General features: G+C 43.7%; 1 protein-coding gene across 1 annotated transcript in view; it reads right to left on the bottom strand.

The window, feature by feature from the left end:
• Window positions 1-14,192, bottom strand: part of CSMD1 (CUB and Sushi multiple domains 1) — a 2,644,830-nt gene that overhangs the window by 278,448 nt on the left and 2,352,190 nt on the right. Inside the window, exon 50 of the mRNA XM_082250071.1 lies at window positions 12,279-12,464. Within this exon, the coding sequence (XP_082106197.1) occupies window positions 12,279-12,464 (186 nt within the window). The remainder of the gene's footprint in view (window positions 1-12,278; window positions 12,465-14,192) is intronic.

Below are 14,192 nucleotides of genomic sequence, written 5' to 3' on the forward strand. Positions count from 1 at the left end.
AAAGACGGGCTCAGGTAAGTATTAGGGAGGCTGCTGCACACAGAAGATGTTTTTTTATCTTAATGCATATAATGCATTAAGATAAAAAAAAAAAAAAGCCTTCTGCCTTTACAACTCATTTAGGAACAGCAGCACCTTTGAATGAACATTATAGTTGTCAATATTCTTTTTTCAGTATTTCTATATAATGTAAGGAGACAAGTACATGCAAGCTTTATTATCCAAATTTAGAGACCACAATATGACATTATTAGGGGCATCTTTATAAAACAGCAAATGTGACACCAAACATTCATTCATTAATTTACTGTAATTTAAAACACTTGGAACCTAGAGTTGAAGGTTAGTTGAATGTCAGATTTACAGCTCTTTAAAAATGTCCCTGGTTGTTGGCATGCTAACAGCATAGAACTACCTTAAATGCAATCAGTAAATCCTACAAGGTAATAATGAATTGCCACAGGTACTCCACTATCTCACACAGTGTAAACAATTATATCAAAAGATGCTGCGCAATAAGTAGCGAACCAATTAGTAACTTAATGTGGTCCAATAATCAATAGACATCAAATATATAGTGATCATAAATACATAAATAAATAAATAAATAAATATATTATTGTAAACATATGTAAAAAAATAAATATATTGTTATAAACGCATGTAAAAAAATCCAGTAGTGCAAAAGTTGCTGAATGAGCTAGAGTAATAACAACCACTTAAAATAATTCTTCTAAAGTGCCAATGGTGCCAAATATGTGATAAAGTTCACAAATTAATAATTAATACACGTGTGCAAAAGTCCATTTGTGCAAAATTAATCATGTTGAGCCAGTGCAGGTACAAATGCAGCCTCTTCAAAAGGTGCCAATAGTGCTGAATATGTGCAGATAATAGAGCCACATAAAGTGATGAGTGCTCCAAGGTGACTCAGTGACAACTTCTCACAGCAAACTGTGCACCCCCTTGTGAGTGGGTGCTCTCCTTATGAAGTGTGACTTAGCATTAAAGCATTTTAGCATTTAAGCTATAGTCAGAAAGCACTTAGTGGAGTCTGTCTAATCCTCTCAGAAATGGATCCTTCACAGGAAATAGCTCCTTCCGATCCCCAGCACACGTATGCACAGGAAAAAAACTGAATAGTGCTGAAATCCACTAGCTCATTCAGAAATTTTTGCACTCCTGGATTTTTTTTTTACATGCGTTTATAATATATATATTTTTTATTTTACATGCGTTTACAACAATATATTTATTTATTTATGATCACTATATATTTGATGTCTATTGATTATTGGATCACATTGAGTCACTAAATGGTTCACTACGTATAGCGCAACATTTGATATAAGCATAGAACTACTGCTTCAGTCCCTGGTACTGTTTTAAAATGGCACGGGAATAACAGCTATAGATCTCCGAGCCACCACATAGCTATTTTAAATAGTGTCTGGTCTCAGTGGTTTCTGCTAATCCTGGCTGCTTTAGCTGTCTGTCACAACTGGGACCCAGCACTAAGCACAGGAGCTGAAACAATCATTTCCCAGGCTTCTCATCATTGATCATCATGGCACTTCATAGGGGCACTTGTAGCAGACCACTGTGAATGCAATGCTTCTGCATTTTGCTTACATTGGGAAGGATTTGATGTCATGAGAAACATCACAGTTTCCTGCCAGTTTAGGACAGAGCTGGTTCAGCTCTGTCCCTCCTCTCCCTGCAGCAATAGATTGCTGCTATAGTAATCTATTGCTTGCCTATTGAAGCCAGCGACAGATTACTTTTAGAAGCAATCTATTTCTATGCAGCTTCATGGGGGGTGGCTGGATCTGATATCCACTGACCAGATCTAGACCCCCCCATGAAAAAAGTGCAAATAAAAAAAAAAACGAAATAATTAGTATGTGCATATCAGTTCCAAGGATGACCTAGCATCATCTGGAGGACATTTACATTAACCGCACAAGCATCAATTGCTCATGTGAGTGAACACCTTTAAACAACCTTTAAAAAAAGTCACTGTCATGCTAATCTGTGCTCTGGTCAATCCAACTTAATTTTATCCTAATGATATGCTAACAATCTACCCAAAACACTTTTTTTTCCTGCTGTGTGTGTTGCAGTGTAGCATTGAAAGGGAAATAAAGTGTTCATTTTGAACTTCAGATTTCAGCTATGCTACATAAAAGTCACGCTAATGTGATGTTCTTTTAACCACCTGCCGATCACCCACAGTAAATATACTGTGAGTGGGAGGTAGGTACAGGCAAAGTCACATACAAGTATGTGACTGGCCTTCTCCTGGGTTTGGGGCACGTACGCGCATTCCCCTGCAGACCCTTGCCGTGATTGGACACAGCACGAGTTTGGCAGCATATTTCAGCCAATGATTTCAGCTTAAACCTGCTGATCAGCTGTGTTCAATCACACATAGAGGTCTGTGTTTACAAATACAGAGAACTCTGTGCACATAGGAACAGCGACCTGGCTGTTTCTTCTCCCTTAAAAGCAGGGAGAAAAACTGTGAAATTAGCAGACAATTCATTTGTTAGAAATACAGTTAACCCCTTGATTGCACCTAGATGTTAACCCCTTCCCAGCCAGTGTCATCTGCATAGATTGCTCACCACCCTATCACAGTCCCACTAAAAAGTTGCTGATCACCACCGTTACAGTATCATCTATAGATGCGTAAATTCCAGTATATATACCATCATTTGTAGATGCTATAATTGTCACACAAACCAATTAATATATACTTATTGGGATTTTTATACCAATGATGTGTAGCAGAATACATTTTGGTCTATATTTTGGAAGAAATTCGTTTTTTTTTTCATTTTTTTTATAGGTTTTATAACTAGAGTTGAGCGGACACCTGGATGTCCGTGTTCGGCGGGTTCGGCCGAACTTGAAAAAAAAGTCCGGGTCCGTGTCCCGGACTTTTTCCGAACTTTACCCGGACACCGAACCCCATTGAAGTCAATGGGGACCCGAACTTTCAGGCACTAAAATGGCTCTAAAACACCAATGGAAAGGGCTAGAGTGCTTCAAATGGCAGCAAAATGTAGTTAAGAGCATGGCAAGTGCTCTGCAAACAAAGGCGGATAGGGAAATAACTTAAAACAACAAAAAAAAAAACAGAAAAATAAAACAATTTTCTTCATCTGTGAAGGACGAGGCCCATATGGAGTAGGAGGGAGGTTGAGGTGGCGGTGGATGTGGCGGTGTAGGTGAAGGTGGCGGTGGAGGAGGACGAGGTAGCCAACACTGCTTTTTTTCAGTCATTTTAAATGAGGGTACACCCCAAAAGAGTGAAAAAGATCAAAAATATAACAATGGCTGGGTAAGGTCGGTATCCATCTCTATTCTGCACAAGGAACGGAAAAGTCGTGTGGGATCCATGCCTGGTTCATTTTAATGAATGTGAGCTTGTCCACATTGTCTCTGGACAGGCGGCTGCGCTTGTCTGAAATAACGCCCCCAGCCGTGCTAAATACACGTTCAGATAATACACTGGCTGCAGGGCACGCCAGCACCTCCAAGGCGTAAAGGGCAAGCTCAGGCCATGTGTCCAATTTGGAGACCCAGAAGTTGAAGGGGGCAGACCCGTCATTCACTACATGTAGGCGTGTGCACACATACTGCTCCACCATGTTGGTGAAATGCTGCCTCCTGCTAAGACGTTCCATATGAGCTGCTGGTGCTGCTGTTTGTTGTGGAGTGCTGACAAAGCTTTTCCACATTTCGGCCATGCTAACCCTGCCTTCTGAGGTGCTGGCGGTGCCCTGGTTGCATTGGCGACCTCTTCCTCCTCCTCCTCTGCCTTGGCCTTGTGCTTCCACTGTGACCCCGCTGTCAGGTGGGAATGCCATGCATCGCGTCTGCATCGCATGCATCGCGTCTACCAGCGTGTGCTTGTATTCGCGCATCTTGCGATCGCACTCCAGTGAGTGAATTAAGGATGGTACGTTGTCCTTGTAATGGGGATCCAGCAGCGTGGCCACCCAGTAATCAGCACAAGTTAGAATGTGGGCAACTCGGCAGTTGTTGTGGAGACACTGCAGCATGTAATCGCTCATGTGTGCCAGGCTGCCCAGAGGCAACGAAAGGCTGTCCTCTGTGGGAGGTGTATCGTCTGTGTCCTCTGTATCCCCCCAGCCATGCACCAGTGATGGCCATGAGCTGGCCTGGGTGCCACCCTGCTGTGAACATGGTTCCATCTCCTCCTCCATCTCCTCCTCCTCCTCATCCTCCAGATCTGTGCCCCTGCTGGACAATTGTGTCCCTGGCGTTTGTGGGTGCAGGAACCCACCCTCTGAGCCACCTAAGAATGACTGCCCTGAAAGCCTTGGAAATGTTACCTCTTCATCCTCCTCCTCCTCATCCTGTCCCATATCCTCTTCCATCATCGCCCGAATCGTTTTTTGAAGGAGGCATAGAAGTGGGATAGTTAAGCTGACAACGGCGTCATCAGCACTGGCCATGTTGGTGGAGTACTCAAAACAGCGCAACAAGGCACACAGGTCTCGCATGGAGGCCCAGTTATTGGTGGTGAAGTGGTGCTCTTCCGCAGAGCGACTCACGTGTGCGTGCTGCAGCTGAAACTCCACTATGGCCTGCTGCTGCTCGCACAGTCTTTCCAGCATGTGCAAGGTGGAGTTCCACCTTGTGGGCACGTCACATATGAGGCGGTGAGCGGGAAGGCCGAAGTTACGCTGCAGCGCTGACAGGCGAGCAGCAGCAGGGTGAGAACTTCGAAAGTGCGCACAGACGGCCCGCACTTTCTGCAGCAGCTCTGACATATCGGGGTAATTTTTAAGGAACCTCTGCACCACCAAATTCAGCACATGCGCCAGGCAAGGGATGTGCGTCAAACCGGATAGGCCCAGAGCTGCTATGAGATTTCGCCCGTAATCGCACACCACCAGGCCGGGCTTGAGGCTCGCTGGCAGCAACCACTCATTTGTCTGCTGTTCCATGCTCCTCCACACTCCTGCGCGGTGTGTGGTTTTTCCCCCAAACAGGCAAGTTTTAAAACTGCCTGCTGTCGTTTACCCCTGGCTGTGCTGAAGTTAGTGGTGAAGGTGTTACGCTGACCGGATGAGGAGGCGGTAGAGGATGAAGAAGCGGAGTAGGAGGAGTTAGGAACAGGAGGAAAACTGAAGCGCCCTGCAATCCTCGGTGGTGGAAGGACATGCGCCAAATTGCTATCTGCCTCAGGCCCATCCGCCACTGCATTTACCCAGTGTGCCATTAGGGAGATATAACGCCCCTGACCGTGCTTACTGGTCCACGTATCGGTAGTTAGGTGGACCTTGGCACAGATGGCGTTGCGCAGTGCACACCTGATTTTTTCCCCCACTTGGTTGTGCAGGGAAGGGATGGCTTGCCTGGAAAAGTAGTGGCGGCTTGGCACGACGTACTGTGAGACAGCCACCGACATAAGGCTTTTAAAACTGTGCGTCTCTACCAGACGGAATGACAGCATTTTAAAGGCCAAGAATTTTGAAATGCTGGCATTCAGGGCCAGGGATCGCGGGTGGGTAGGGGGGTACTTCCTCTTCCTCTGAAGTGTTTGGGAGATGGAAATCTGAACGCTTCCACAGGACATTGTGGAGATGGTTGGTGACCCAGGTGGTGGTGTTGCTGACAGATCGTCTGTTTGTGGGGTGGCAGGTGCCGGTATCACTACAGAGGTGGATGAAGAGGCCGAGACTGCAGCAGAAGAGGAAGCAGGAGGAGCCAGAGACGTTTCTTGGTTTTGAAGGTGTCTACTCCACTGCAGCTCGTGCTTTGCACTTAGATGCCTGATCATGCAGGTTGTGCTCAGGTTGAGAAGGTTTATGCCTCGCTTCAGGCTCTGATTGCACAGGGTGCAAACCACTTGTGTCCTGTCATCAGCACATTTTCTGAAGAACTTCCACGCTAGAGAACTCCTTTGAGCTGGCTTTGGTGCACTCGGTCCCTTGCTGCTTTGGGCAGTAGCAGGCGTAGTGTCTAGGGCACGGCCGCTTTGCTTCTGCACCCTGCTCCCTCTTCTGCTGTGCTGGTGGCTCTGTGCGACCACCGCCTCTTCCCCCAAACTACTCAGGTCACCTGCATGACCTTCATTCCATGTGGGGTCGAGGACCTCATTGTCCTCCACATCATCTTCCACCCAGTCTTCACCCCTGCCCTCCTTGTCGGTCTCCACAATTCTGAGTGCTGCAGCTCTTGGCACCTGCGTTTCATCATCCTCGGAGACGTGCTGCGATGGTCCTTCCATGTACTCATCTTGAGAAATAAGTGGTTGGGCATCGCTGCACTCAATCTCTTCCACTTCTGGGGCAGGGCTAGGTGGATGGCCCTGGGAAACCCTGCTGACAGAGTCATCAAAAAAAAGAAGAGACTGCTGCATGACTTGGGGCTCAGACTGCTTGCCTGATTTGCAAGGGGGGGTGAGGTGAAAGACGGTTGGACATCGGCTGCAGGTGCCAACTCTGCAGTAGACTGGGTGGGAGACAATGTGAAGGAACTGGAGGCACTGTCAGCAGCAAACCAATCTACTATCGCCTCTACTTGTTCTGGCCTCATCACTTCTAGAGGCGCATGATGCCCTACCAAATACTGCTGCATGTTCTGTCGCCTACTCACACTTGAGGAAGGTGTTTCACTTGTGCGTGTAGCTGGCACAGATCGACCACGTCCTCTCCTTGCAACAGGAGCTCTACCAGCAGCACCACGACCCAGGCCACGGCCCCTATTTGACGGTCTCCTCATATTTCTGTAATTTATGATCTTGCCCTAGAAAGTTGTTTATTGAATAGCGGAACAAAACAATAACAGCATCGCACGGGGGTATTTCACAGTCAAATATGCAAACTATGCCGCAATTAAATTTTTTTTACACCAAAAGGGTGTTTATTAAATAGCGGAATAGAAAAACAGTATACAAATACAACGGGTGTATCTCACAGTCAAATATGCAAAGTATGCCGCAATTTAATTTTTTTCACCCCAAAAGGGTGTATATTGAATAGCGGAATAGAAAAAAGGATATAAAACGGTGTATCTCACACGTACAAACACAGACTAGGCCCCGATTACAATTTTTTGTACCCTAAAGGGAGGATGAGGAAGAGGAGTAGGAGGAGTTCGGAACAGGAGGCAAACTAAAGCGCCCTGCAATCCTTGGCGGTGGAAAGAGATGCGCCAAACAAATTTAAAAGGTGTATCTCACACATACCGATACAGACTATGCCGTAATTAAATTTTTTACACTCCAAAAGGGTGTATATTGAATAGCGGAATAGAAAAAAAAATTATAAAACGGTGTATCTCACACGTACAAACACAGTCTAGGCCCCGATTACAATTTTTTGTACCCTAAAGGGAGGATGAGGATGAGGACGAGGAGTAGGAGGAGTTCGGAACAGGAGGCAAACTGAAGCGCCCTGCAATCCTCGGCGGTGGAAGGAGATGCGCCAAACGAATTTAAAAGGTGTATCTCACACGTACCGATACAGACTATGCCATAATTTAATTTTTTACACTCCAAAAGGGTGTATATTGAATAGCGGAATAGAAAAAAAATTATAAAACGGTGTATCTCACACGTACAAACACAGACTAGGCCCCGATTACAATTTTTTGTACCCTAAAGGCAGGATGAGGATGAGGAAGAGGAGTAGGAGGAGTTTGGAACAGGAGGCAAACTGAAGCGCCCTGCAATCCTTGGCGGTGGAAGGAGATGCGCCAAACAAATTGTAAAGGTGTATCTCACACGTACCGATACAGACTATGCCTCAATTTAATTCTTTTTACCCCAAGGGTGTAGATTGAATAGTGGAATAGAAAAAATTTTATAAAACGGTGTATCTCACACGTACAAACACAGACTAGGCCCCGATTACAATTTTTTGTACCCTAAAGGCAGGATGAGGAGTAGGAGGAGTTCGGAACAGGCAGGAGGCAAACTGAAGCACCCTGCAATCCTCTGCGGTGGAAGATGCGCCCCAAAAGATTGGAAGGTGTATCTCACACGTACCAATACAGACTATGCCGCAATTTAATTCTTTTTACCCCAAAGGGTGTAGATTGAATAGCGGAATAGAAAATATGATATCAAAAGGTGTATCTATCTCACACGTACAGACCCAGACTTGGCCCCGATTACTATTTTTTGTACCCTAAAGGCAGGATGAGGAGTAGGAGGAGTTCAGAACAGGAGGCAAACTGAAGCACCCTGCATTCCTCGGCGGTGGAAGATGCTCCCCAAAAATTTGGAAGGTGTATCTCACACGTATGCCGCAATTTAATTCTTTTTACCCCAAAGGGTGTAGATTGAATAGCGGAATAGAAAAAAATTTATAAAACGGTGTATCTCACACGTACAGACCCAGGCTAGGCCCCGATTACTATTTTTTGTACCCTAAAGGCAGGATGAGGAGTAGGAGGAGTTCGGAACAGGCAGGAGGCAAACTGAAACACCCTGCAATCCTCGGCGGTGGAAGATGCGCCCCAAAAATTGGAAAGGTGTATCTCACACGTACCGATACAGACTATGCCGCAATGTAATTCTTTTTACCCCAAAGGGTGTAGATTGAATAGCGGAATAGAAAATATGATATAAAATTGGTGATTTTTCAATAGCACATGTGAACACAGCAGTGTCTTATGTCACAGTCAGCTCTGCAGCAGGCTATGAAGGGGAAAAAAAAGAAAATTCCCCTTTGTTGTCGTTGTTTGTAATTTTTAAATAGATTAGTACAGACTATGCCACAATTTAATTTTTTTTAACCCAAAAGGGTGTATATTGAATAGTGGAATAGAAAAAAGTGTATAAAATTGAAAATCACTCAATAGCAATGTCTTATGTCACAGTCAGCACTGCAGCAAACAGGCTATGAAGGGGAAAAAAAATCCCTTTTAACTTGTAGTAAAATAGATGAACGCTGCACACAACTGACTGATAAAAATAGATTTTTTTTTCTCCCTCCTCCTCAGTGGGCTCAAGTGAGGGCAAAAAGATTGTTCACTGCACCACCCCCCACACAGCAAAATCAATGTAGACTGTCCCTGCCTAATCTCCAGCCTGGCCCTAATATGCTCAATAAGATCGTTCACTGCACCACCCCCCACACAGCAAAATCGATGTAGACTGTCCCTGCCTAATCTCCAGCCTGGCCCTAATATGCTCAATAAGATCGTTCACTGCACCACCCCCCACACAGCAAAATCAATGTAGACTGTCCCTGCCTAATCTCCAGCCTGGCCCTAATATGCTCAATAAGATCGTTCACTGCACCAACCCCCACACAGCAAAATCGATGTAGACTGACCCTGCTTAATCTCCAGCCTGGCCCTAAAATGCTCTAATAACTTTCCCTGCCTGCACTCCGACCTGTCCCTGCATTCTTTTCGGACACAATTTTTCACAGAATCACTGTCTGTCCCTAATCAGCAGCCAGCACGTATGATGTGTTCTCTGTCCCTAAACTACAGCAGAATGACGCGGCGCGCTGGGGCTCTCGAACTTATAAAGACATGGTCACATGCTTCAGATGGCCAATCACAGCTACTAATACATTAGTAGGCATGGGTGGGATGGCATAAGGCACACCAGTTAAACGCTTGTGGATTGGCTGTTGAAAGCCCGCCATTAAAAGCGCGCCATTACATACAAAACAGGAAATAAAATGACCGAACACGGATTTTAAACCCGAACATACAGTAAAGTTTTCGGGTCCGTGTTCGGGTAACAAAAATCCAATTATTTGGTACGAACACGAATAATACAGTCCATGTTCGCTCAACACTATTTATAACAGAAAATAGAAAATATAGTTTTTTTTCAAAAATGTTTGGTCTTTTTTCATTTATATATACAGTATTTCCCACGGCATTCCTTTACTTAAATGTATAGTATAGGGCTGTACTAGAAGAGGAAACTTGTCATAATGGAAATACAGTAATACAAATTGCTGAGCTCCAAAAAATACTGAATAACTTCAATACACATACCAGGAATAAGCATGTAGCAATTAAGAGCCAGAGCTCCTCATCTGCCTTCTCATTTACCATAATGTGAAAACATTGGATCAGTATGACAGCAAGCATTTTCAAATGGAGACATAAAAGGTAGCAAAGGTAGCCTTGCACGTCTTTCAATATAGGTTTTCAGGATTACAGGATCTTCAAATAGTTGCATTATCAGCCAAACATAGTTGTCCTATGTCTATGAGCACCTTGTCTTTTGTAAATAAGCATTTTGATAGATGGGGGGTACCATATTACACTACCGCACATAGTCTGCTCACCAAAATATAAGGTAATGTCTCATCACATATCTAAAAAATTTGATGGATATGAGAAAATAACATGAAAAGAACTTATGAGAAAGTAGCAAGGAATACATTTACAACACCTACCAGACCAATTAAAATAGTCTTCCATATTGGCAAAAACAGTATTTCACACACAACACTAGGCAACAGTGCCCCTTATAGGTTGTTGTCATCACTATCACAGATCCTGCTAAATTACCACATTGGTTTTCTATCAGCTTGTGCTGCCATTTCAGCAGAAAATCAGCAAAGAACTTTCTACTGGTAATGCATTCTGCCAATACCTAAAAAAATAGTTTTCGTATGGATTTGAATAATAATACCCAGGCCCAGACTGGGACAAAAATTGGGGATTTTAGACTGAGCAGCCAATTTTTCCAGGGACCAGGGGGGGGGGGGGGGGCGGATTCGCGGGGGCGGCTGGTGACAGGATATTCGGAGTTGGTCCTCCACACTGTAATATACAGGGGACACTGTTATATAAAAGGGGACTGCATTGTAAAAGGGCACTGTAATGATTACAGTGCCCCTAGCGATCATGCCCCCCTTTATTCTCTGCTTACTGTGCATATCTCTAGCTCCGTTTGCCTCTGCTCCCTTACATCAAAGTCTGCACAGTCCCCCTTACATCAGAGTCCACACAGTCCCCCTTACATCATAGTTCACACAGAGCCCCCCTTACATCAGAGTCCACACAGCCCCCTTTACATCAGAGTCTGCACAAAGCCCCCTTAAAATCAGAGTCCGCTAAGAGCCCCCCTCTGTGAACTCTAATGTAAAGGGGAACCCTGATTTAAGGGGAACTCTCATGTAAGGGGTGTTCTTGGATCCCTGGTTAAAGGGGGGATGCTTTGGACTCTGGTGTAAAGAGAAACTCTGATATAAGGGGGTCTCTGCTAACCAAAGCCCTTGCTTCAGAATCCACAGAGCCCTCCTTAAATTTGTTTTTAAAATGAAGAGGCAGGAGAGAGGGTGAGCTTACTCATCCCAGGAGTCTCTGGCCCAAGCTGTCTGCAGCTTTTCTCTTCTGGGTTTAAACTTCCCGCCCACACATACCTGGGGAGTGTGGGCGGGGCAGACCCAGGAGCAGAGGGTGGGAGGAGGAGGAGCAGACAAGCTCTGTCTCCCCTCTCACGTCCCTGCAGAGAGAGGAGAGGAGGGGAGAATTGCAGTGGCTCTAAGGCTAAGCTGTGTGTGAGGGAGATACACAGCTCAGTCCTGCAGCCATCAACCTCGTCTGTAGTCCTGCTGCAGGAGACACAGGCATGGCTGCACAGCACTTGGTAAACGGTGGCCATGGCCTGTGTTAACCCTGTCCAGGCCACGGTCGCCGCTTACCTCCAACTCTGCGGCCTGATCATCAACTGGCCACGAAGCAGGTGACTCCAGGCCCACTAGGCAAAAACCCGGTCTGCCCTATGGCCAGTCTGGGCCTGATAATACCCATTGTATCGATGACCAATACCAAAATGGAGGAAGCGAGTAATGTTTCTTTTTAGGATTGGAAATCTACATCCAATTTTCCATTGCTCTCCTATACTTTAATACATAGGACTGTAAGTGAAGGGGAAACCTGTCATGATGGAAGTACAGGCATTGAAATTGCTGACCTCATTCTAAAAATTCTGAATGACTTAACAAGAAAAAACAGCATAACAGCAAGAGGAAAAACATAATTTATTTGATAGTAATGACTTGGAAAAAAAAATGATTTAAGAACTAGCTTGTATCATTTTGATGCAAATACTTTCAGCATCAGCTATATACAGTATTTGGTAATGGAAATGCTACTAAAACAACACAAATATCAGTATATGTATGTCTTTTCAAAAGAACTGAGACCTTTTACATTTGACAAGCTTTATAGAATCTCTTCAACTGAATCCTGAATACATGACAAGCAATTTGATTATGTATTAAAAAAAATAAGAAACATTCTGATACACTTACGCTGACAAACAGGTGGTTTGCCTGCATTACTCCATGATCCATCTTCTTGACATACTGCTGTTGATTGTTGACTAGATTGTAATCTGTAGCCTTCATTACATTCATATATCACTTTGCTTCCCAAAGTAAACTCATTTCCAGACACTGAGCCATTTCCAGGTGGCTGGGCAATTCCACAGGATATAGCTGAAAATATAAATAAATGCTGAGTGTTTTATGCATTATGTTTATGAAAAATATACATAAATTTAAATATTATTAGCTGCATAACACTTTGAGACCACAATATGTATGCTGAGAAAAATCATCAGCATTGAGACCTTTTCAATTTCTCTGTAATTAGATTTAAAGGTCATTTTTGCTGAATTGCCATTTCATGTTTATGATCTATTATGTTGACTATGTATAAGACCATTTAAGACTCCAAGTACATCTGTACCAGGAGAAACATGATGACTGCTACCGCTGACCTGCTTCTTAAAAAGCTTGTCACTTGGATGTCTCTGGCTTCAGAAGGCTGTTCTGGCTTTAGAACAAGCATGCAGCAGGCAAAATCGGTGTAAAGTCAGAACTCCCGATTTACATACTTGTTCCATTTTGGTGAAGAAAAAAGTATAAAAGCCAATGTAGGAGCATGGAAACCAGGTAACATTCATTTTTAGAAGTTAAAGTGATTGTAAATGATCACCTTGTAAATCAACCCATTCAGTTTTAAATAGAAATGAAAGATTAAACATTTTTGCATAGATATAAACATTATAAATACAATTTTTCCCTTTTTTAGTGATCACATTCCTCTGTTCTGATCTACATACGAGCTGGGGGAGGAAAAGCAATAGTACGCTGAGCTTCCCAGTGAATGGCTGGGGAGTGGGGGCATGTCAGGACAAGTCTGATCATTGGAGGAGAGCAGGCTAAGCACATTCCCAGCATAGCTAGATATATGACCATGGTGTGCCCTCCTGTTTAGTGTGGTGAGTTTTTATTAGGAAAGCAAGGGGAATAACAGGAACACCAGTGTTTTCACATAAAGGAAGCAATACAAAGAGAGAATTATACTTTCTCATGCAAGTACATGGTACAGCAGCCACATATCAGGAATATGAAGTGTTGGGGTAACAAACACTTTACCCTCATAATAACTTCAATAGAGCATCTAGTAACATTTTATACAATAATTATGTGTACATTTTTTTCAGAGTACTGCCATTGGGAGAGCTACAAATGGCATACAAGCAGATCACCCTGAAGAATATAGTGTTTCTAAAGCTCTATCTATATGTCAAAGTGAAGGATGGCAGGTAAGCAAAGCACAGCACAGGAAAGAAACCTGGCTTTTGTGTGATATTACTAATATCCTTGTCACACATGAAGTCAGAAGTGATTTTAGCTGCTCTGCTGTCAAATAGTGGCCGACTAATCTATTTTTTTCTTCTGTGATAGCATTTTTTAATAAAGATAAAATACTACAGTACATCAAAATACCACATAGACTGCCTGTGTCTAAGGCATAAAAATTCATAATACTTGAGTCAGTAGTACATTATAAAAGATGTATGTTATTGAGAAAGTAAAAAAAATCATGTCATGTTAACTAGCAGATTAGTATAACAGTTCAGTACTACAGTATATCCAAAAGCAGTATGTTTCAGTTTGCACTGCTTACATACAACTCAGTAGTGATGGGTCGAACACCCCCCTTTTCTGTTAGCACCAGAACATCTCAAACAGGGAAAAGTTATTGTCATAAGAAGTGTATAGAGACCCGGGTACTGCCCTGGGGGACATGTATCAATGCAAACATTTTTTTTTAAACAATAGTTTTTTACAGGAGCAGTGATTTTAGTAATGCTTAAAGTGAAACAATAAAAATGAAAAATTCCTTTAAATATCGTGCCTGGGGGGTCCCCTTAA

This window comes from Pelophylax lessonae, assembly GCF_965119305.1.
Source record: "Pelophylax lessonae genome assembly, chromosome: 3".
NCBI lineage: Eukaryota > Metazoa > Chordata > Amphibia > Anura > Ranidae > Pelophylax > Pelophylax lessonae.